The sequence below is a fragment of the Balaenoptera physalus genome (assembly GCF_965194825.1).
Source record: "Balaenoptera physalus genome assembly, chromosome: 5".
Lineage (NCBI taxonomy): Eukaryota > Metazoa > Chordata > Mammalia > Artiodactyla > Balaenopteridae > Balaenoptera > Balaenoptera physalus.
Window position 1 is genome coordinate 117,479,948 of NC_138884.1, and position 25,418 is coordinate 117,505,365.

At 35.2% G+C, this 25,418-nt stretch overlaps 1 protein-coding gene across 6 annotated transcripts in view; it reads right to left on the reverse strand.

Moving 5' to 3' along the window:
* The window catches only part of TBCK (TBC1 domain containing kinase), a 237,930-nt gene that overhangs the window by 143,590 nt on the left and 68,922 nt on the right, over positions 1–25,418 (reverse strand). For 5 of the 6 annotated variants that reach the window (XM_082462785.1, XM_082462788.1, XM_082462786.1 and 2 more), the window contains 9 exons: positions 24,177–24,315; positions 22,754–22,853; positions 15,372–15,421; positions 15,063–15,192; positions 13,254–13,352; positions 11,524–11,586; positions 10,874–11,000; positions 9,640–9,690; positions 8,128–8,211 (listed from right to left, as the gene is read on the reverse strand). In XM_082462785.1, coding sequence (XP_082318911.1) covers positions 8,128–8,211; positions 9,640–9,690; positions 10,874–11,000; positions 11,524–11,586; positions 13,254–13,352; positions 15,063–15,192; positions 15,372–15,421; positions 22,754–22,853; positions 24,177–24,315 — 843 coding nt within the window. The remainder of the gene's footprint in view (positions 1–8,127; positions 8,212–9,639; positions 9,691–10,873; positions 11,001–11,523; positions 11,587–13,253; positions 13,353–15,062; positions 15,193–15,371; positions 15,422–22,753; positions 22,854–24,176; positions 24,316–25,418) is intronic. The other variant, XM_082462789.1, reaches the window with a different exon arrangement.

Sequence of the window (25,418 nt, forward strand, 5' to 3'; positions counted from 1 at the left end):
TCAACGCTTATGGAGAAAACAGAAGTGCTGTTGAATCCTTTTTTTTTTTTGAATTTTTGAATTTTATTTTATTTTTTTATGCAGCAGGTTCTTGTTAGTCATCAATTTTACACACATCAGTGTATACATGTTAATCCCAATCGCCCAATTCAGCACACCACCATCCCCACCCCACCACGGTTTTCCCCCCTTAGCGTCCATACGTTTGTTCTCTACATCTGTATCTCAACTTCTGCCCTGTAAACCGGTTCATCTGTACCATTTTTCTAGGTTCCACATACATGTCTTAATATACGATATTTGTTTTTCTCTTTCTGACTTACTTCACTCTGTATGAGTTTCTAGATCCATCCACGTCTCAACAAATGACTCAATTTCGTTCCATTTTACGCCTGAGTAATATTCCATTGTATATATGTACCACCTCTTCTTTAGCCATTCGTCTGTCAATGGGCATTTAGGTTGCTTCCATGACCTGGCTATTGTAAATAGTGCTGCACTGAACATTGGGGTGCATGTGTTGTTTTGAATTATGGTTTTCTCTGGGTATATGCCCAGTAGTGGGATTGCTGGATTGTATGGTAATTCTATTTTTAGTTTTTTAAGCAACCTCCATACTGTTCTCCATAGTGGCTGTATCAATTTACATTCCCACCAACAGTGCAAGAGGGTTCCCTTTTCTCCACACCCTCTCCAGCATTTGTTGTTTGTAGATTCTCTGGTGATGCCCATTCTGACTGGTTTGAGGTGATACCTCATTGTAGTTTTGATTTGCATTTCTCTAATAATTAGTGATGTTGAGCAGCTTTTCATGTGCTTCTTGGCCATCTGTATGTCTTCTTGGGAGAAATGCCTATTTAGTTCTTCTGCCTGTTTTTGGATTGGGCTGTTTGTTTTTTTAATATTGAGCTGCATGAGCTGTTTATATATTTTGGAGATTAATCCTTTGTCTGTTGATTTGTTTGCAAATATTTTCTCCCATTCTGAGGGTTGTCTTTTCGTCTTGTTTATGGTTTCCTTTGCTGTGCAAAAGCTTTGAAGTTTCATTAGGTCCCATTTGTTTATTTTTGTTTTTATTTCCATTACTCTAGGAGGTGGATCAAAAAAGATCTTGCTGGGATTCATCTCAAAGAGTGTTCTTCCAATGTTTTCCTCTAAGAGTTTTATAGTGTCCGGTCTTACATTTAGGTCTCGAATCCATTTTGAGTTTATTTTTGTGTATGGTGTTAGGGAATGTTCTAATTTCATTCTTTTACATGTAGCTCTCCAGTTTTCCCAATAAATTACCACTTATTGAAGAGACTGTCTATTCTCTATTGTATACCCTTGCCTCCTCTGTCATAGATTAGTTGACCACAGGTGCATGGGTTTATCTCTGGGCTTTCTATCTTGTTCCATTAATCTATATTCCTGTTTATGTGCCACTACCATATTGTCTTGATGATTGTAGCTTTGTAGTATAGTCTGAAGTCAGGGAGTCTGATTCCTCCAGCTCCGCTTTTTTCCCTTAAGACTGCTTTGGCTATTCGGGGTCTTTTGTGGCTCCATACAAATTTTAAGATTTTTTGTTCTAGTTCTGTAAAAAATACCATTGGTAATTTGATAGGGATTGCATTGATTCTGTAGATTGCTTTCGGTAGCATAGTCATTTTCACAATATTGATTCTTCCAATCCAAGAACATGGTATATCTCTCCATCTGTTGGTATCATCTTTAATTTCTTTCATCAATGTCTTATAGTTTTCTGCATACAGTTCTTTTGTCTCCCTAGGTAGGTTTATTACTAGGTATTTTATTCTTTTTGGTGCAAGGGTAAATGGGAGTGTTTCCTTAATTTCTCTTTCAGATTTTTCATCATTAGTGTTTAGGAATGCAAGAGATTTCTGTGCATTAATTTTGTATCCTGCAACTTTACCAAATTCATTGATTAGCTCTAGTAGTTTTCTGGTGGCATTTTTAGGATTCTCTATGTATAGTATCGTGTCATCTGCAAACAGTGACAGTTTTACATCTTCTTTTCCAATTTGTATTCCTTTTATTTCTTTTTCTTCTCTGATTGCCATGGCTAGGACTTCCAAAACTATGTTGAATAATAGTGGTGAGAGTGGACATCCTTGTCTTGTTCCTGATCTTAGAGGAAATGCTTTCAGTTTTTCACCATTGAGAATGATGTTTGCTGTGGGTTTGTCATATATGGCCTTTATTATGTTGAGGTAGGTTCCCTCAATGCCCACTTTCTGGAGAGTTTTTATCATAAATTGGTGTTGAATTCTGTCAAAAGCTTTTTCTGCATCTATTGAGATGATCATATGGTTTTTATTCTTCAATTTGTTAATATGGTGTATCACATTGATTGATTTGCGTGTATTGAAGAATCCTTGCATCCCTGGGATAAATCCCACTTGATCATGGTGTATGATCCTTTTAATGTGCTGTTGGATTCTGTTTGCTAGTATTTTGTTGAGGATTTTTGCATCTATATTCATCAGTGATATTGGTCTGTAATTTTCTTTTTTTGTAGTATCTGTGCCTGGTTTTGGTATCAGGGTGATGGTGGCCTCATAGAATGAGTTTGGGAGTGTTCCTTCCTCTGCAATTTTTTGGAAGAGTTTGAGAAGGATGGGTTTTAGCTCTTCTCTAAATGTTTGATAGAATTCACCTGTCAAGCCATCTGGTCCTGGACTTTTGTTGGAAGATTTTTAATCACAGTTTCAATTTCATTACTTGTGATTGGTCTGTTCATATTTTCTGTTTCTTCCTGGTTCAGTCTTGGAAGGTTATACTTTTCTAAGAATTTGTCGATTTCTTCTAGGTTGTCCAATTTATTGGCATAGAGTTGCTTGTAGTAGTCTCTTCGGATGCTTTGTATTTCTGCAGTGTCTGTTGTAACTTCTCCTTTTTCATTTCTAATTTTATTGATTTCAGTCCTCTCCCTCTTTTTCTTGAATAAGTCTGGCTAATGGTTTATCAATTTTGTTTATCTTCTCAAAGAACCAGTTTTTAGTTTTATTGATCTTTGCTATTGTTTTCTTTGTTTCTATTTCATTTATTTCTGCTCTGATCTTTATGATTTCTTTCCTTCTGCTAACTTTGGGTTTTGTTTGTTCTTCTTTCTCTAGTTCCTTTAGGTGTAAGGTTAGATTGTTTATTTGAGATTTTTCTTGTTTCTTGAGGTAGGCTTGTATAGCTATAAACTTCCCTCTTAGAACTGCTTTTGCTGCATCCCATAGGTTTGGATCGTCGTGTTTTCATTGTCATTTGTCTCTAGGTATTTTTTGATTTTCTCTTTGATTTCTTCAGTGATCTCTTGGTTATTTAGTAACGTATTGTTTAGCCTCCATGTGTTTGTGTTTTTTATGTTTTTTTCCCTGTAATTCATTTTTAATCTCATAGCGTTGTGGTCAGAAAAGATGCTTGGCATGATTTCAATTTTCTTAAGTTTACCAAGGCTTGATTTGTGACCCAAGATGTGATCTATCATGGAGAATGTTCCATGTGCACTTGAGAAGAAAGTGTAATCTGCTGTTTTTGGATGGAATGTCCTATAAATATCAATTAAATCTATCTGGTCTATTGTGTCATTTAAACCTTGTGTTTCCTTATTAATTTTCTGTGTTGATGATCTGCCCATTGGTGTAAGTGAGGTGTTAAAATCCCCCACTATTATTGTCTTACTGTTGATTTCCTCTTTTATAGCTGTTAGCAGTTGCCTTATGTATTGTGGTGCTCCTATGTTGGGTGCATATATATTTATAATTGTTATATCTTCTTCCTGGATTGCTCCCTTGATCATTATGTAGTGTCCTTCGTTATCTCTTGTAACAGTCTTCATTTTAAAGTTTATTTTATCTGTTACGAGTGTTGCTACTCCCCCTTTCTTTTGATTTCCTTTTGCATGGAATATCTTTTTCCATCCCTTCACTTTCATCTGTATGTGTCCCTAGGTCTAAAGTGGGTCTCTTGTAGACAGCATATAGATGGGGCTTCTTTTTGTATCCATTCAGTGAACCTGTGTCTTTTGGTTGGAGCATTTAATCCATTCCCATTTAAGGTAATTATTGCTATGTATGTTCCTATTACCATTTTCTTAATTCTTTTGGGTTTGTTTTTGTAGGTCCTTTTCTTCTCTTGTGTTTCCCACTTACAGAAGTTCCTTTAGCATTTGTTGTAGAGCTGGTTTGCTGGTGCTGAATTCTCTTAGCTTTTGCCTCTCTGTAAAGCTTTTGATTTCTCCATCGAATCTGAATGAGATCCTTGCCGGGTAGAGTAATCTTGGTTATAGGTTCTTCCCTTTCATCACTTTTAGTATATCATGCCACTCCCTTCTGGCTTGTAGAGTTTCTGCTGAGAAATCAGCTGTTAACCTTATGGGAGTTCCCGTGTATGTTATTTGTCGTTTTTCCTTTGTTGCTTTCAATAATTTTTCTTTGTCTTTAATTTTTGCCAATTTGATTACTAGGTGTCTCGGTGTGTTTCTCCTTGGGTTTATCCTGTATGGGACTCACTGCGCTTCCTGGACTTGGGTGGTATTTCCTTTCCCATGTTATGGAAGTTTTCGACTATAATCTCTTCAAATATTTTCTCAGGTCCTTTCACTCTCTCTTCTCCTTCTGGGACCCCTATAATGCGAATGTTGTTGCGTTAAATGTTGTCCCAGAGGTCTCTTAGGCTGTCTTCATTTCTTTTCATTCTTTTTTCTTTATTCTGTTCCACAGCAGTGAATTCCACCATTCTGTCTTCCAGGTCACTTATCCGTTCTTCTGCCTCAGTTATTCTGCTATTGATTCCTTCTAGTGTAGTTTTCATTTCAGTTATTGTATTGTTCATCTCTGTTTGTTTGTTCTTTAATTCTTCTAGGTCTTTGTTAAACATTTCTTGCATCTTCTCGATCTTTGCCTCCATTCTTTTTCCAAGGTCCTGGATCATCTTCACTATCATTATTCGGAATTCTTTTTCTGGAAGGTTGCCTATCTCCACTACATTTAGTTGTTTTTCTGGGGTTTTATCTTGTTCCTTCATCTGGTACATAGCCCTCTGCCTTTTCATCTTGTCTATCTTTCTGTCAATGTGGTTTTTGTTCCACAGGCTGCAGGATTGTAGTTCTTCTTGCTTCTGCTGTCTGCCCTCTGGTGGATGAGGCTATCTAAGAGGCTTGTGTAAGTTTCCTGATGGGAGGGACTGGTGGTGGGTAGAGCTGACTGTTGCTCTGGTGGGCAGAGCTCAGTAAAACTTTAATCCACTTGTCTGCTGATGGGTGGGGCTGGGTTCCCTCCCTGTTGGTTGTTTGGCCTGAGGCAACCCAACACTGGAGCCTACCTGGGCTCTTTGGTGGGGCTAATGACAGACTCTGGGAGGGCTCACATCAAGAAGTACTTCCCAGAACTTCTGCTGTCAGTGTCCTTGTCTCCAAGGTGAGCCACAGTCACACCCTGCCTCTGCAGGAGACCCTCCAACACTAGCAGGTAAGTCTGGCTCTGTCTCCCCTTGGGTCACTGCTTGTTCCCCTGGGTCCCGATGCGCACACTACTTTGTGTGTGCCCTTCAAGAGTGGAGTTTCTGTTTCCCTCAGTCCTGTCGAAGTCCTGCAATCAAATCCCACTAGCCTTCAAAGTCTGATTCTCTAGGAATTCCTCCTTCCGTTGCTGGACCCCCAGGTTGGGAAGCCTGACGTGGGGCTCAGAACCTTCACTCCAGTGGGTGGACTTCTGTGGTATAAGTGTTCTCCAGTCTGTGAGTCACCCACCCAGCAGTTATGGGATTTGATTTTACTGTGATTGTGCCCCTCCTACCATCTCATTGTGGCTTCTCCTTTGTCTTTGGATGTGGGGTATCTTTTTTGGTGAACTCCAGTGTCTTCCTGTCAATGACTGTCCAGCAGCTAGTTGTTATTCTGGTGTTCTCGCAAGAGGGAGTGAGAGCACGTCTTTCTACCGCACCATCTTGGTTCCTCTCCTCATGTTAGCTTTAAAAATAACAGCATTATACTGCTGACTTATGTTTAACTGAGGATTAAGGAATCACCTTTTGTGTTGCACAAACACTAATCTGACTATTTTCTACCTTTAATCTTGTCAGTTTGTCTTTGGTGACTGTTTGACATATTTTGCACTGAATAGCCCCTGAAATCTCCTGGTATCATCCAAGGTATTATTAAATCTGCTCATTTTGGTATTACGGAATCTTAGAGTACACTGTCAACTCTATAATAAACATTACTGATAAAGGATAGTAAGAAAACTATGAATAAGTATGGAACATATCCTTATTAAGATACAAGGTATACACTTACAGAACATCAATTCATAAATTCTTGGAAGATGATATTACATGACTCTTGAAGTTGGATGGCTTTACTAAATTAACGTACAAGCCAAAGGGAAGTTCCTTCCTATAAAATATACTTGTTCTTAATTATAAAAAATCAAAACAAAAAGATGTTGCCCTCTAAAAAATACATTCTTAAGTTAATCCCAACTATATATAAGTCCACATCCTAGGAATGTACAGGGACTTGGGTATATCCATTTTCAGCCAAATCATTTCAAAATACAAATACAAATCAATAGAAATTACATTTCGAAACTAACATAGAGACAATGGATCATTACTTCAATTTCTAGCACCCATCTATGTGGTAGACACAGAGAACCATGAATGATCACATGCCTCAATGTGCTTGTAAACACAAACATTAAGCTTGTTAAAAGAATTTTAATATTTTTCTCTATATACCAATGTAAATGATGATGGAAAAATTGTATGTGTTGTGCTATTTATCCATATTCTTTTCCTCTTATTTTCAGTCTCTTTATCTTTTTAATTTACATTTCCCTTTCTGCTTCCTTTCTAATTATTTTTTCATTATATTGACCTCTGGTACTCTAGTTTTATACTCATTTCTAACTAAGTAAAAATATTGCTAATTGAGACCCCACTTACTCAGAATTTTTGATAAATCAGACACAGCTTGTAGTTTTCCTGCTTTATCTATTCAAATTGAGTGAATTATATGAAACCATAATGACACAGGTATAAATAAACACAGCATCAGCTTTAAGTTGTTTAAAGTTTAACAGACTTAATAAGACATACATGTAAGTAAAAAAGTCTAAATGAAGGGGGTGTTGGATAAGTTTCATAAAAATTGTAAATGGGGAGACTGCAACCAGCTTTGTAGTCTGTTCCAAAAGAAATACAAAACTCTAAGAAAATTCCCTGTCCTTAAAACATTAAAATCTTCTTGAAAATATAAGACATAAAATGATATATATTACCATGACAATAATTACATTATCAAAAAATTGTAATAATGATAATAAAAATAGTAATAATAGTAAAAATAACAATATAGTAATAATTATTGTTATTGAAATGAATGTTTTTATGTGCTAGATATTTACATATCTTATAATGCTTAACCTTTACAACAATCTTTATTTCAGATATGAGGAACATTATACCTAGCAAACTTAAGTTATTTGTTTAAGACTCACAATAAGTAATGAAACTTAAATTTGAAACAGTTTGTCTGATTCACAAGTATTTATTATTAAACTTGTTACACTACTTTCAAAAATGAGCTCAAAAAATTATATAAAAGTTTGAATGTGGCTGAAGTTGTCCTGAAAGAATTCACAGATGGGTTATGCTACGTCTTGAACTCTGAAGGAGGAGGTATCTTTTAGGAAAGAAAAGAAAGTGGGAGGATATTTTGGGTGATCAAGCATGGTGAATAAGATGAATGAGAAGTGTTTTTAATATTCTATTTACTTACACAATTAAACACTATTTAAGCTTTTCACTAATTCATGATAGGCTTGCTCCATGGTGAAGCTTTTTGTGGGCAATGTTAATAGTGAGAGAAACAAACAGCTGGACTTTTATTTTCTTAAACTGGCATGCCTGAATTTGAACCAAACTGAGATTAGATATTAAACAGTCATTAGAAAAATACCATAATTCTTTGTGGACTTGGAGAAGAGACTAAACTTAATGATCTCTTCATGTGTTTTAGTGATAGACTGTCACCATATTTTATTGGGTCAAAATCATAAATTTAACTGAGTATTGGTCACTTTTGACATAAGTGCTTTCCCTATAAAAAGGCAAAGAAACACATTTGCTTACCTTGTATTACATGCGAGTTGTCTTTCAAGAAGAAGTTATACAGGTATTTGGGGATAAAAGCAGACATACAGGCATAAGCCAAGGCTAAGAAAGAGTAAGGCAAATACAACAAATTAGTTAATGAGGTAAAAGATGAGCAGTCATTCACTCACTTAGCACACATTCCTTGAATCTATTTTTAAACAAGAGTTATGTTAATAATTGATGGAAGCACAAAATTAAAGGGGAAAAACCCTGTACCATTTAAAACAGAAAATATTTTGGACAACAGAAGATAACCACCTTAGAAACTTTTCAGTTTCAAACTACTGCAGCAGCAAAAAAAAAAAAAACCCCAAAAAACAAACAAAAAACCCAAAAAACAAAAATAAACAACAAACAAAAAACCAAACTACCACAGCAATCATTATCCTACAAGAATAAAAACCTTTATTGTAAGAACTTTATGCATTTTTAAAATCTCTAAATATAATCATTATTAATGAGCTATATAAACCTCAAGATCCCTAATTTTTGTTGATGCAAAGAGCCTGAGAACTTTGGATTTAGAAACACTAGCAATAAATTGTTCTTTCAACACAGATCCCTTACTATTTTTGGATCAGTATGTGTGATAATGAGCTATGCTTAACTAAACACAACAAAACCTAGTCTAAAGACTAATATCAGAGAACAGGCATTTAAAAAAGTATTCAAATAGTGAAATTTTAGTTCTCTGGGATTATGCTATCGCAACTCAAATTCCAGAAATCTATGCAAATTCTGATATGAAATAGAATTTGAAGAAATGGAGATTCTGAGATTGAGGCTCCTAAGGATTCACGCTATACATGGTAACACTCTCTGCATGTGATATCATTAGGGATATTCACAATAAATATTCAAATATTTATTGAAAAACCTACTATAAAAGGCATTATATGAGGGAACAGAAAACAAAAAAAAGACCCTTGTCATTTAAAAAAGCCGCTAACCAAAAAAAGGGTTACTATATTAGTATATAAATAACTGTAATATGAAACATACAGAAGATAAATTTCTGGAAATACAAAGTGCTATATGGATTCAAGAGGGTAAGAAAAGTCTTCATTAAGGAGGTAGTGGCTTAAAAAAAAAAGGAGGTAATGGTTGAAATAAAAGACTCTGGAGGATACAGTATCAATATTGTTTTCTTTACAAATTGTTTAGAAAGTATATATAGACCAAAACTAATCTCTAAAAAAGTCAGAATTTTCTCCAAAGTTTCATAAAAATAGTCACCAAAGTAGATGAATGCATTTAGAATAATCCATCAGGTTTTCCCTAAATCTCTAGTCACAGCTGAAACTCTCCAGTAATAAATTAATCCTTCACATCCTCTAAAATGAGTCTAATAGATTATTTCACAGAAATTTACAATATCTACTAGGAAGAGAGCAAGAACCGTACAATGAAAATAAAAAACTTTCACGTTTGATTAAAATATTTTAAAATAATATGCACAATAATTATTTAAATGATAAATAGGCTTACCTTCATTATTGAAATTTAAATACAGAAATGGAGCACAAAGTGAGTCAAGACCTGATGGAGAGAGGTTGGGGAAAGAATTCAAATAAACTTAATCCAACAGAACTGTAGATATATACCTTATTCAGTTCTCTGCATTACTTCTATATAGATTAAGCATTGTACGTATTACCGATTCAGAAATATATTACGTCATGGGTTATTGTGAGGAGTAACTGATGGTGATTGGCACATAGTAAATGTCCAAAATAAACCAACCATTATTATTATCAAGGTTATTATGAGTTGAAGAGAGAAATATAGTAATAGAAAAATGTAAAAATGATAGAAGGCTTGCATATAGTCCCTGACTGTGTGATCTTGGCAATCACTTAACTCCAGACAGGTTTCCTTATCTAGGAGATGAAAATTTTTCTTACATGTTTCTCTGGGATGATGAAAAAAAATTCTTTAAAAAATTGTGAAGTAAAATACAAATACATGACATATTTCTTTTATTGATAATAATGCTGTTCATACACTGTTATGTTAAAAGAATGTATATAAATTTATCTATAACTGTTAGAACTCTAAAATGAACAGAGCTAGGAAAAATAATAGCTTCATTTTCAGGTTTGGCCAGAAATAGACACAGAATTGAAATATAAGCACTACTACAACAAATTCAAAAATAAGACTAGGTGGAATGGTTTTCTCATTCATGAATTTATCAATGACCACAAAAATAGTAATGAGGAAAGCTACAAATCAAGGATATGGAGCATTAAAGATATTTTTTAAAAAAGAGAGAAAAAAATGAGAAGTTCAGGGTGATATCCTATTCCCCAATTCCCAATAACCAAGATAAGCATAAGTTGTAAATCATTAAATGCCAAGAATATAAACTTGCCCCAAATTATTTGTGGTACAAAATTATTTTATTATTTGCATAAGTATTAAAAAATGTATTCACAAAGATTACAATAGCACAAAATATTCTTTATACTTTCCTAATCAACATGACAGCAAGTTGCCTCATTAAATGTCTTGCATTTAAATGATATTCATTAGACATTTAGACAAAGTTAAAAAAAAAGTTCTCATATAAACCTCTCAAAAAATGGAGCATAGCTTTAGTATTGACTTTTCTCAAAGCCAATGATATTTTGATATTTTGTTTTGATTTTAAAAATTGTCAGTCGTGCAACATGTTCCTAACACTTCAAAAAGTATCTTAGTAATAGGGAAAAAAAGTTACCTTGCCAATACACAAGATCAGGATGAGACACAACCCAGGCTTTTAATACACGCCTAAATTTTGCATGACCTTCTGGTGATGACAGCAGTTCATCATACTGATGACAACGAGGAATATCCACTTCAATCTGTAAAACAGCCAAACAATAAGGAAAACTATAATGGACTGGTCGCCAATAAATCCCAAGATAAGGAAAAGGAGAAACTGTAGTATAAAATTCAGAATAGGCAACCTACATAATCCTGGTGTCTGAAGTTTTTGAATTTTATACTAATCCACTGGAAACACCAAAAAGTTGTAAGTATACTTAAACAAGGAAAGCAGACCATTTCTTTTGAAAAGGTATGTATTAATTTAGTTTTAAAAAAACCTTCCTTTACAATCTGGTCTAAATAAAGGACAAATTCTTCAGACAAAAAAGTACATTATTAGGAAAAGTTACTTGGCCTAAACTCCTAAAAGGAACAGTTCTAACTCACTAATGAGTTAGAGTAGATCTTAAAGAGGTAAGAGTTATGCTTCTCTAACACCACATGCATATGATGGCTGCTGAGTATTCATAATAAAAGGAAGAAAATTCCTCATGCCTTTTTAAAATTTAAAGATTGGGCAGACTTATCTTAGGTTGTTTAAGAAAATCTAAATCATACTTGTCTATCTGTAGGAATTGGAGTATCTTTATCAATTGCATCATACTTGGCATGAATAGCCCCCTGCAAAAAATAAGAGAAGATATATTACTTTATGATACCCTTAAAAATTATAAATTTAGGAAAAATCTACTTATAAATATCTATCTTTGAAAACATACCCAATTATAGATAGGCACACTCAAACCCAAAGTATACTCCTTAGAAAAATTTTCTACGTCTTTGACAGTCTGTGATGAAAGTCTGAGACAATTTACCATTTTGCTAAGGCAGACATTTGAATTAGACACACTGGAAGACAAATGTGTTGAATGAGTCATGTGGCTAATGACCATGCTTAGCCAATCTCCCAGCCTCCACAGCAACACAAAACACAGCCTTGCTGTTCTCTATTCACTGTTATCTCACGCATAGTAAATTTCATGAAGAAATTTTTTAAAAATTCCGGGGAGGGGAGTAGGGTTCATCCACAAGAAACTTCCCTGTTAAAGTTGGTAATGAAAGCAAAAGTAAAGTGAAACTGTTTAAAGCAGTGGTAGCTGAGCACCAGGAAGCCGAAGTTTGGGATGAATTAAAGAGTGGAATATCATGTAGTTATAAAATCATTAAGGGACTGAAGGGATCATTTACATTTTTCAGTTATACCATTACAGAAATAAAAACTGAATAAACCACTTCAAATGTTTGGTCAGTATCCCAAGCATGGAACACTTCTTATTAGTCTGGTTAACCGTAATGGTAGAGAAACAGCCAGGAATTTGGGGTTCAAACTCTGTGCTGTGCCAACTTCTCTGGCACATCTATTTAATGAAAGATTTGAACAACCTGACCTTGGAAGTCCTCTTGAATTTTAAGCATTATATGGTTCTACAATTCTAACTATTAATGTATGATAGAACAGTAGACATTCTTGTAAAGCAACCAACCAAAGTCAAAGATATTTAGAGACTCTCATCAAGGGAATCAGGAATGAAGAAAGGAAATCTTTCAACAGAGAGTTAAAAGGATTAAAAATATTTGGGGAAATTCACACACACAAAAATAGGTGATGGACATCCATAAGATATCTAAAAGAAAATACATGAAGGCAAAATGACAAAGAAATTACAGAAAATGAAATAATCTGGCAGGATTTGGCCCATTATCATGACTGCTGTTCTCTGATACCACTGCAAATCACCCTACTAATTTTGTGACACCTCTCCTTTCCTCACTGCCACAGATAAGGTGTTGTAGAAGATAAAGTAGCTATTTCTCTTAGCAGCATGTTTCTGGTAAGACAGATGTGCCAAAAGGCACCAAATCATTATGTTAATGATTTCTGACAAGGTTCAAATTAGAGTGGAAGAGTTTTCCAAATTTAGACAGCATTAGTTACAAATAGGCAATCCTATTCCAAGATGAACATACTTTATAAGCAGGACTATAGACTTATAAATGATATACATATATTCTTAAAATATTTTGATTTTAAAATAATCAAGATAATTTCTGTGAGTCCATTAAATACAACATTAAATGGAATAAATCTAACAAACCATCAATTATATTTTTCTATTCTATCTACTCTTTTCCTCTATTCCTTTCACTTAAAATTGCCAAATATTCTTAATGTTCATATTTTACTACATAATTTTCTAGCAACTTGAAAAGTACACATTCAGAAAGCACTTTCATTCTTTTTTCCTACCACTATTAATCAGCTTCCAACCTTCTCTTTTCTTTTTTACCTCAACTCCCAGAAGAGCAGCCCAGGTGAAACCTCTCATAAGAGGAGGAATGTCGACTCTTGCTTCTTTCCAGATTTGATTTTTTTTATATGGATAAGCCTACAGATAAAAAAAGATATGAAAAATATCTCAAATTACCAGTGTCATCTTTTTAGTGTAGACAGATCTCAATATACCAGTGAAAAAGCTGAAGGTGAACTGTAATACATTTCTTTTTTTTTTTTTTTTTTTTTTTAGAAGTCTGGGATGGGACCTGAGAATTTGGCATTTCTTTTTTTTTTTTTTTAATATTTATTTTTGGCTGTGTTGGGTCTTCGTTTCTGTGCGAGGACTTTCTCTAGTTGCGGCAAGTGGGGGCCACTCTTCATCGCGGTGCGCGGGCCTCTCACTGTCGCGGCCTCTCTTTTTGCAGAGCACAGGCTCCAGACGCGCAGGCTCAGTAGTTGTGGCGCACGGGCCTAGTTGCTCCGCGGCATGTGGGATCTTCCCAGACCAGGGCTCGAACCCGTGTCCCCTGCATTAGCAGGCAGACTCTCAACCACTGCGCCACCAGGGAAGCCCTGTAATACATTTCTAAGTACCTGAAATTACTTTGATGTTATTAATACATATAAATTAGCAGTGCAATGGTTCCCTATCTTCTGTAAATCTCCTATTACACAATCAAAAAGAGGAGCTGATTCTACTGCTTTTTAATCATTCCTCTCTATTTTGTGCTCTGGGAGAATTAAGAAAGACTCATAATGAGAATAATATTACCAGTCTCATATGGGTAAAATAATGTATGTAAGGCACTTTGTAAAATATCTGGTGATATAGAAAGTATTAAACAAATATGTTATTATTATGGTTTCTTCTATATATTTGCATATAAATTTGTCATTTTGTAAATTTGTATGTTAGGAGAGATTTCTATAAGAGAATTACTAGGACAAAGGGTATGGATGTTGTTAACGCTCTTGATACATACTTTCAATTGTTTTACAGAATGTTTCTAACACCTTACACTTACTCTAAAAGAATGAGAGTTCCAGTCTCAATATACCTTTATTCACTTTGCTAATTCAGTATGCAAGAAAAAGTTATTTTAATTTTTTTTCATTCCTAGTAAGGATACACATTTTGAATTGATTTACTGACTAGTTGTATTCCTGTTGTGTTCTTTTCCATTTCTCTGTTTCGATAATAGTGCTTTTTCTTTTGGTTTTTAGGTGTTCATTTACTTATTTGGCTGCATTGGGTCTTAGTTGTGGCACGCTGGATCTTCGATGCGGCATGCAGGGATCTTTCGTTGTGGCACATGGGCTTCTCTCTAGTTGTGGTGCATGGGCTCTAGAGCACGTGGGCTCAGCAGTTGCAGTGCATGGGCTCCACAGCACACAGGCTCAGTAGTTGTGGCACGTGGGCTCTCTAGTTGTGGCGCGCGGGCTCTAGAGCGTGCAGGCTTAGTTGCCCTGCAGCATGTGGGATCTTAGCTCCTTGACCAGGAATTGAACCCATGTCCCCTGCATTGGAAGGCAGATTCTTACCCACTGGACCACTAGGGAATGCCCCTTAGGTGTTCTTTAAATAGTACGGATATTAATATTTTGTCTGATATGATTTTGCATAGATTTCTCCATCTTGTTTACTTTTTAATTTTATGTACTATGAACAGGTATCATTTTTATAATTAAAGTTAATCAGAAAAGATAGGTCACAAGAATTAGTGTTCTCATTACATCAAGATTCCCTAAGAATTACCAATGAAATAAAAAATAAGGATTGTATGTGGGCTCTTTATAACACTTTACACTTGAGAATCTCTACCTTTAGCAGCCTGTCAAAGAGAATGATTCTGTTTAGTTGGTACTCTGTGTCCCTCTCTCGGATGATTAAAGGGAGAGTGGCAGCTGCAGACAGCTCATTATTGCTGTTTGAATGAGGTAAATTAGACTGACTGTAAAAGAGAAACAAAAGCAGAAAAATTGACAAAAGGTATAAAAATTTTAAAAATTAAAAACACCATATTTTTGTGTTATTTTTAGGAAATACTTTTCAAAGAAAATGTACAAGCTTCTTACCAGTATAATATAAACTGAAAGGAAAAATAAGTGTAAAACGAGACGATATACTCACTCATCTTCAAGTAGTGGGTAAAATGCTTCTCCATCAACATCTTTTAATCTCTGTGAATTTAGAGAGAAAGTATTTGTGATATTTAGGATCTGAGACAGAAACGCTGATCCATATTTAAAAGGAAAAATAACATTAAAATTATGAATTTATAAAGGTACCAAGAAAAGTATAAGATAGAATCTAAATTACATTCCTAACATAAATATGCAAATATACCATGGCTCCAGTGATTAAATCTGGCTGTGAAGAACCGTTTTTTTGGTTTTTGATTTTTTACCTCCAGGTATCTCTTGTAAAGGTTAGACACCTATAATAATTGTTATCCAAACACAATTCAGAAATACTAAAATTAGTATGAAATTTAATAAATGGATATTTTAAAATTATATGAACATTATTTTAAAATGTACTTTTGCATACATATCCCTTAAAGTCAGATTTTTGTTTTGACATTAATACAAACTAAGACAAAAGTAAGGTGCTAATAAAAAGGATTCCAAAGAATTTCTCACATCATACTTTGAACATAGATGATTCAAACAGCGGATAAATCAACTGACAAAATTCAATTCTTTTATTTTTTTCACAAAGTCATTATAATAAATGTTACTCCAAATAATGACATTGCCAGAATTACAGATATTCTCCAAAAACATAAGAAGGTAGGCAGTAGTAAAGTAAAATCTTAGACAAACGCTAAGCAGGGTGATTAAAGTTAATGCCACCACCCTGCCTGCTGCTCTGCTGTTCAGTTCAACTTCCAACTAGAAGGCAGAGTGTCTGCTCCTCTGGGGACCGACACAGAAGATGGAAGTCGGTGTGTAGCAGCATCGACCTTCTGCTGATTAGAGCCACTGTGCGCTCATCCACGTGAGTTATCCCCAGAAGTTTTAAAAGTCAAAGAAAACCCAACACTGAGAATCTGGCAAACACTGGATTTATGCCTAACTTTTCTCTAAAATTTGACATGCATTTATCCCATTTTGCCCTTAAACCTCGAGGTATTTCTTTCACGTATTAAAATTCTAAGTTGAAAAATAAGATTTTACCCAATCTTAAAGCTTAGGTTTTACTGCCCTGAAAGTCATAAATATTATTAGTAACTTGTCTGCTTTTTTTTCTAGTTAAAAATTTAGCATATTAAGGGTTTAAAAAAGTCAGAAATACTTATACAGAAAAGTATAAGGTAAAAATTATTATTTGTTTTCCACATTATTTTAAAAATCAACATTAATATTTTTTCTTAATAATTATAGAAAAAAAGTATTTTAAATTTCAAAAGTGGAAATGTAAGGGAACTGAGGAAGTAAATAAAATGGAAGCCTACATTCAACTTGTATTCATATAATTTGGATTATACTTAAATTAAAGAAATAAATTAAGAGTTAAATACAATCAGTTGAAACCATATGTTTTGGATATACTTTATTGTTTACCACCTTGTATTGCTACTTATTTTGTCCACTGTACACATTCTTCCTCTTCAAAGAGATGATAAGTTTAGGGTATCAGGTGTAATCATCATATATTTTAATTTTCTGTTCCTGGCATTATAGCAGATAAGAGATTCTAATATCCCCCTATTGTATAATGTGTAAAATATTAAATGACAGGAAAAGCCTAAAAGAGTAACAAAAATGCAATGACGTAAGACACAAAGCTGGGTTTAGAGAGAAAGGAGGTAAGCTAGCACTAAAGTATACTTACTGATAACTGTGGCCTAGGGTTTTAGAGCACAATGGGACATAGGCTCAGGCACCTGATTAAGGGGCAGCCAAATTGGAGGAGACCCTGCTATGCCCGAGTAAAGACAGAACTGTGTGTATGTGCTGGCGGTGGGGTGGGGAGAGGGCGCTGAACTGCTAGCCTAGAGACAGGCAACAAGGGAAATTATCTATTTTATCTTTGGCTATAGAGGATTAACAATAAAAAGGCTAGGAGTTTTCTTTTCCAGTCCAACACTCAAAAGCTTGGAAGTTATCCCTCCTGCCCTAACAGCAAGAAAAAAAACCGGAAGAAACTGAAAATCAACAACTCTTTTCAGAGCCATCAGGATCAGGGCAAAAATGCTCCCTGGAAAACTGGAGAGACAGGCAAATATAGACAATCACAGCTAAGGCAGAGCAGAAGCTACTGCTGGAGCCTGGTAAGAACACTTGAAGGGTAACTGACTAATCGCTGCAGACTTAGCAAGGACTAACCTGAGAGATAAAAACTTCTGGAGGCCCAGCCCTAGGGGAAACTCCACACTTCCTTGAGTTTTACCTCCATAAGTCCCAACAGGTTCTCAGGGTGAAAGTCTAAGAAAAATCCCCTCTTGTCTCTTGCAGGAGGAGGGGCAAAGTAACCACTTTAAACTGCTCCCAGAGTACCCTGTTGTCATAAGTAAAGGCCTGCCCTCAAGGGAAACTATTTTACCAGAGTCTAAATGACCTGGGTAAGGGAAATACGAGATTCTAGGCCCCTCTAGTCCTTGATGTGAGGAAAAGAAATACCTAATTCCAGCTCTCTCTAGCCTTCCTGTCTCACCTAAAGAAATGGGGAGGGAAGCTGAGAAGCTCAGGCCCAGAGACAAAGGCTCACTAAAATACTGAGACCTAATGATAGGATTATCCCTCCAACCTTATCTCCCTCCCCTATCTTATCTCCATATATAGAGTTCCTGTATAATACAGGGGATTCCAGCTGAAAGAACTGCAAGCCTCAGACCCTATTAAAAGAGTCTCCAGGGAAACCCAAAGGCAGTAAGGAAGATAAGAACAAGGACACTTGAGAAAATTTTACCCTCTGACAAAAAAGCTACACAACAGCTAGATAAACATGAAATCTTGCACTAAAGGTCTATTTACGATTGTTCTTCTTACTAATATATCATGTTGGGTTTTCAAAAAAAAAATTGTAAGGCCTGCTAAAATGTAAAAGAAAGACACTCAGAACCAGATTCACATATGGTAGACATTTTGGAATTATCAGACCAGGAATTTTATATAAATAACTATGATTAAAAAGGATAAAAATTACATCAGACCAGTCTCCAGAAAGCACGTAAGCAAAAAAGAGAGCAGGGTAAAATGTTTAAAGTATTGAAAGATAAAAACAACCAAACTAGAATTCTGTATCCAGCAAAATTACCCCTCAAAGTAAAGAAGATGGTGGTGCAGGGGTTAAGAATCTGCCTGCCAATGCAGGGGACACAGGTTCGATCCCTGGTCCAGGAAGATCCCACGTGCCACGGAGCAACTAAGCCCGTGTGCCACAACTACTGAGCCTGCGCTCTAGAGCCCGCAAGCCACAACTACTGAGCCTGTGCACCACAACTACTGAAGCCTGTGTCCCTAGAGCCCATGCTCCGCAATAAGAGAAGCCACCGCAATGAGAAGCCCGCGTACCGCAACAAAGAGTAGCCCCTGCTTGCCGCAACTAGAGAAAGCTTGCACGCAGCAATGAAGACCCAACGTAGCCAAAAATAAATAAATAAATAAATTTATTTTAAAAAAAAAAGTAAAGAAAGATCCAACTCTACGTTGTCTAAAAGAAACCCACTTTAAATATAAAGACATAGATACATTAAAAGTAAAGGGATAAAGATATACCATGAAAACACTAATTAAAAGAGAACTGGAATACCTATATTAATTTCCAACAAAACAAACTTCAGAGCAAGAAACATCATATACACACATACACACATCCTATTTACAAGACCAATAATTTAATATCTTAGGAATAAATCTGATAACATATACAGACACTAAAAAGGAAATTTTGATATAAAATAGGACCTAAATAAATGATATACCTACACCATGTTCAAGAAATAGGACTCCATATGTTGAAGATATCAGTTCTCTACAAATTCAATGCAATTCTAATCAAAATCCTATACTTTTAAAATGAAATGACAAGATGATTATAAAAATCAAATAGAAGAGCTCCATGTTAGAGAGTTCACGTTAGAGAACAAACTGGGGATCTCCCCTGCTAAGAATCAAGACTTCATATAAAACCATGTATTAATATAGTGTGTTACTGGCTAAGGTTATACCAATAGGTCAAAGATCAGAATAGAAAGCTCAGAAACATATCCACACATACATGAAAGAGCTGACATTACAGATCAAAAAACCAAAGAGTGAATTATTCAATATGTAGTGCTGAGACAAGGGATTATTTCTAATGAATGAAATGTGATTTTGGATACCTACCTTACATCTTACTAAAAAAAAAAAAAAAAATTACAGGTGAATTAATGGACAAAATGTGGAAAAAAAGGTCTAAATCTTTTAGAAGAAAATACAGAAGAACTTCATAAAAATATATTTGTAACCTTGGTAAATGTTAACATTAAATTTAAATGTTACAATAAGCAAAATATATCAAAACATATTTGACTATAAAGAAAAGCATTGATAAAATTAAGAACTCTATTCATTAAAAGACACCATCAAAAAGTTAAAGGAAAAGCCACAGATGAGAAGATACACACACCACATACAGGCATACCTCAAAGATTCTGTGGCCTTGGTTCCAGATGACCATAATAAAGCAAATATCACAATAAAGCGAGTCACACAAATTATTTGGTTTTCCAGTACGTATGAAAGCTATGTTTATACTATACTGTAGTCTATTAGGTGTGCAATAGCATTATGTAGAAAAAAAAAAAGACCATACACATACCTTAATTAAAAATACTTTATTGCTAAAAAAACTGCTAACCGGCACCTGAGCTTTTAGCAAGTCATAACCTTTTTGCTGGGGGGAGTCTTGCCTCGATGCTGAGGGCTGCTGACTGACCAGGCTTGTGGTTGCAGAAGGTTGGGTGGCCCTGGCAACTCCTTAAAATAGGACAACAATGAAGACAGCCCCATCAATTGACACATCCTCTGATGAATGCTTTCTCCGTAGCAGGCAACGCTGTTTGATAGCATTTTACCCACAGCAGAATTTCTTTCAAAATTGGAGTCAATCCTCTCAAAACCTGCTGCTTGCTTTATCAACTAAGTTTAAGTAATATTCTAAATCCTCTGTTGTCATTTCAACAATCTTCATGGCATCGTCACCAGGAGTAGATTCCATCTGAAGAAACCACTCTCTTTGCTCATCCATAGCAAGCAAATCCTTACCGTCATTTAAAGTTAGATCATGAGATTGAAGCAGTTCCATCACATCTTCAGGCTCCACTTCTAATTTCAGTTCTCTTGCAATTTCCAACACATCTGCAGTTCCTTCCTGCCCTGAATTTTTGAACCTCTCAAAATCTTCCATGAGGGTTGGGGAATCAACTTCTTCTAAATTCCTGTTAATGTTGATATTTTGACTTCTTCCCATGAATCATGAATGTTCTTAATGACATCTAGAATGGTGAATCCTTTCCAGAAGGTTTTCAATTGACTTTGCTCAGATCCATCAGGTAAATCGCTATCTATGGCAGCTATAGCCTTACTTATTTCTTAAAGGATAAAACTTGAAAGTCAAACTGACTTGATCTGAGGGCAGCAGAATGGATGTTAGCAGGCATGAAAACAACATTAGTCTTGTTGTACATCTCCATCAGAGCTCTTGGGTGACCTGGTGCATTGTCAGTGAGCAGTAACATTTTGAAAGGAATCATTTTTCTGAGCAGTGGGTCTCAATAGTGGGCTTTAAATATTCAATAAACCATGCTGTAAACAGATGTACTGTCATACAGGCTTTATTGTTCCACTGATAGAGCATAGGCAGAATAGACTGAGCATCATTCTTAAAGGCCTTAAAATTTTCAAAATGGTAAATGAGCACTGGCTTCAACTTAAAGTCACCAGCTGCAGCGTTGGCCCCAAACAAGAGACTCAGTCTGTGCTTTGAAGCCAGGCATTGACTTCTCCTCTCTAGCTATGAAAGTCTAGATGGCATCTTCTTCCAATAGAAGGCTGTTTCATCTACATGGAAAATCTGTTGTTTGGTGTAGCCACATTCATTAATTATGTTAGTTACATCTTCTGGATAACTTCCTGCAGCTTCTACATCAGTAGTTGCTGACTTCATCTTGCACTTTTATGTTCTAGAGATGGCTTCTTTTCTTATAACTCATGAATCAAGTGCTGTTAGCTTCAAACTTTTCTTCTTCAGCTTCCTCACCTCTCTCAGTCTTCACAGAACTGAAGAGAGTCAGGGCCTTGCTCTGGATTAGGCTTTGGCTTAAGGGAATGTTGTGGCTGGTTTCATCTTCTATCAAGACCACTGTTCACTGGAGTAGCACTTTTAATTTCCTTCAAGTATTTTTTCTTTGCATTCACAACTTGGCTGTTTGGCACAAGAGGCCTAGCTTTTGGACTATCTCACGTTTTGACACACCTTCATCAATAATAAGCTTAATCATTTCTAGCTTTTGATTTAAAGTGAGAGATGAGAAACTCTTCCTTTCACTTTAACACTTAGAGGCCACTGTAGGGTTATTAACTGGCCTAGTTTCAACATTGTTGTGTCTCAGGGAATAGGGAGGCCGGGGAAGAGGGAGAGAGATGGAACAGTCAGTTGGTGGAATGGTCAGAACATACATTTACAGATTAAGTTCACCATCTTATGTGGGCGTAGCTCGTGGTGCCCCAAAACGATTACAGCAGTAACATAAAAATCACTAATCACAGATTACCATAACAAATATAATAATAATGAAAAAGTTTGAAATACTGCAAGAATTACCAAAATGTGACACAGAGACACAAAGTGAGCAAATGCTGTTGGAAAAATGGTGCCAACAGACTTGCTTGATGCATGGGTGCCACAAACCTTCAATTTGTAAAAAATGCAATATCTCTGAAGTGCAATAAAGCTAAGTGTGATAATTGAGGTATGCCTGTATAGCTAACAAAGGTTGTGTAAATGGATACATTTTTTAAAGTCCTCAAATCAGTAAGAAATCACGCAAAAAAACTGGCAAGAGATATGAACTAGTAATGTACAGAGAGGTAAGCAAATGGCAAAAAATAGGAAAAGGCTCATAACTGTACTATAATCAGGAAATTGAAAATTAGTATTATAGCAAAATACCATTCTACACCTTTCAGAACAATAATTTTTTTTAATTTGATAAGACCATGTGCTATCAAATATGTGGACAAATGAGAACCCTTATCCAATGATGGTAAAAAGATAAAGTGATAAGGCCACTTCTATGAACAGACAATATAACAATATATACTAAGCTGATGATGTACAGATCCTATTTTCCAACAATGCCACTCCTGGGCACATACCTTAAAGAAACTCTCACATATTTTATAGTACCAGGCAGAAATTTAAGGATTCATGTGTATCTGTAAGGTTTTATTAAAAAAAAAAAAAAGGAAGGAAGGAAGGGAGAAAGTTCTGAAGCAAATTTGCCAAAATACCATTCTTACATTTCTTAGCTGGCATAATGACAATGTCACAGTGGTGTCATCTAATAGTGAGCTTCTATCTCGACCTTGTCCAAAGCTTTCACCATCTTCAAAGAGAAAACTGAAAGGAGATTAAAAAAACAATAATTATTTTAATGAGCACAGAAATCTGATTTATTGTTTCTTCTAGAAAACAAAATTTATTCTAAATCATCAATCTCTTCAACAAAAGAAAAAAAGAAATTTTAGACTGAATGGGTTAATAAAAAAGTAACTGTTGGTTGAAATTTCTCCAAAAAATTTTCATTTTTAAATATATGTTGAGTTGGTATAAATACAGTATATAAATATAAAGCATTTTAGGAATACAAGAGTATGATTTATACTCTTTGCTCATGAAGGTGCAATGATTAAATTACTCTCCTGACAGTATGTAAATGTGTTCCTGAGGAAGTTTATATGAGTAAAAAATGATAAACGGAACAAGAAAGAAAGATGCTAATGATGATAACTCCTCAGGAGAAAGAATACTGAATAATAAATGCATTTAGAATTTTAGAGAATTACTTTTGAGAATTTTTATGTCCTTCAAACCATTTATTCTTATAATTTCCATCATCTTATTTCTTAATTTTCTACTTAATTCATTGTGTGAACAGTATAATTGAAGTAATATTTAAAAATCAGCTTAAGAGGGGAAAAAAGTAGAGAGCTAGTGGTGTATTCAAATAATTAACCTAAAATTTACATGTGAAGAAAAAAATGATCAGCAGATGAATTCTACAGTTACCTACAAAGATCAAATCTAGTTCTAAAATCTAAAATTAAAACTTTAAGGCATTGGTGGAAAGAGATTCAGGTTCTCTTCTTTATGAATAAATATGAAAAGCAATGGAACAGTAACAATTTTGGCCCTTAGGGTTGTATTTTTATTTAACTTCTAGATAATTTACAGGATGGTGTCCAAGACCTTATGTAGTTCTGCAGATTTTTCTCAACAGTGATTTAGCACCATGATGATCTCTAGCACAAGCAATGAGGTCACTGAGTACATTTTAAAATATCATTAGAAATAAAAAAAAATAGTTCCTCATAATGGGCATACTAGCCTAGTTTATTAACTCTCTTAAACATTACTGTTCTTTCTGATTTGTACATTTTTTCTTTTATTGATCACCAACTATTGTGAGATGTTCCATAATAATAACTTTACTTCAAATAGATCATAGAACAAATTATTTATTAAAAAACCATATTTATTAAAATAATAAAAACACTGATGGGAACTCTGCAATTAGGAACTCGGCCAAGAAAACAAGGTATTGACTCCTAATTGCTTTCATAATCACTTAGCTGGAATGTCTACCAAAAGAAAAAAATATCAAATTAAAAAGAAGTTATTACTAGATTTTTCTCATTTCTAAGAGAAGTTTTCTTTCCTTACTTGGGGAGTGTGCAGATAGGTGGTTTGGATCGAATGATTTCCTTGTTCACAAGCTCTTTTTCCAAGTCACCTCCAGCTAAACACCAAAGGTAATACACTTCTTCAATAGATCTTTCTGCCAGGTAATCACTGCTTATATCTATTAATGGAAAATTAAAAAGCTATCACACCTTCTGTTTTTATTAAAAGGCAACAGGCAATAATAGCTGACATTATAAAAAAGTAATAACTGAAGAACATAATAAGATTCCCTTTAGAATAGTCATACTACACAGAGAGGACTTTGATCAAAGGGGCCTTGCTAGGTTCCTCCCTATTTACCACACTGAGTTCATATTTTTGGTAATTATCTGTGGGTGATAACTCTTTCCTGGAACAGGTCTTCTATCTTCAATTCTTTTAAACAGTTAGGGGAAAGTTCAAAAGTTCTTTATGAGTCTTTTGGGCCTTGCTTATTTTTAGCTCAAAATAATCTGTGCGCCAGAGTAGCACTTCTTGGGGAGGCCTTCCTGGAACCCCATCATTATGTATTCCTCCTACTGAAGGAGGTCATCAAAAAGACATGAAAGCCAGTTGATGTCAAGCTGGACCCTGGCAAATGGAGGCTCCCACCCCTTCCCCTGTCCTTGGAATGTGTGTTCAGCTTGCCTTCCCCACTCCCAGAAGCTGCTCCAAGAATACAGCCTAGAGATAGACATGTGGTGTTGAGATTGTCTGCACTGAATACACAACTGAACCCAACTAAGGCCTCTATATATAAATTTTTAAGATTCTGGAGGGGAGGTGAGGAAATCTGCTCATATGGTGGCAATTCAAGTCTAGCTTCATAAGCAAATTCTCTTGCTTATTAAAAAAAAAGAACAGTCATACTACAAAATGCAGAGGATTAAATGCAGATATGCATATTGGTTGTGTATTCAGTTTCTTTGAGAAAAAAAGTGTAATTTTTACCCTCTGTATCAGAGACATATGGGATATACGTATCAGATATATCAAGCTCTGCAGGAAAGAAAGAAGGGCAGAAAAAAGCACTTGGGTAGGCAACCAACACACTGTCCCATCTTTATGTCTTGAGGCAATTTGTGCCTCTTTTGAGAAGTCCTCTCAGGGAGGCTCTGCTTCCACTATACTACGCGCGTACTAACCTACATTTATAACGGTAATTATGCGACTGAATGTCTGTCTGCCTCTCCATTTGGCACAAATGATACTTGCAGATACAGTGTATGGAACATAGTAGAA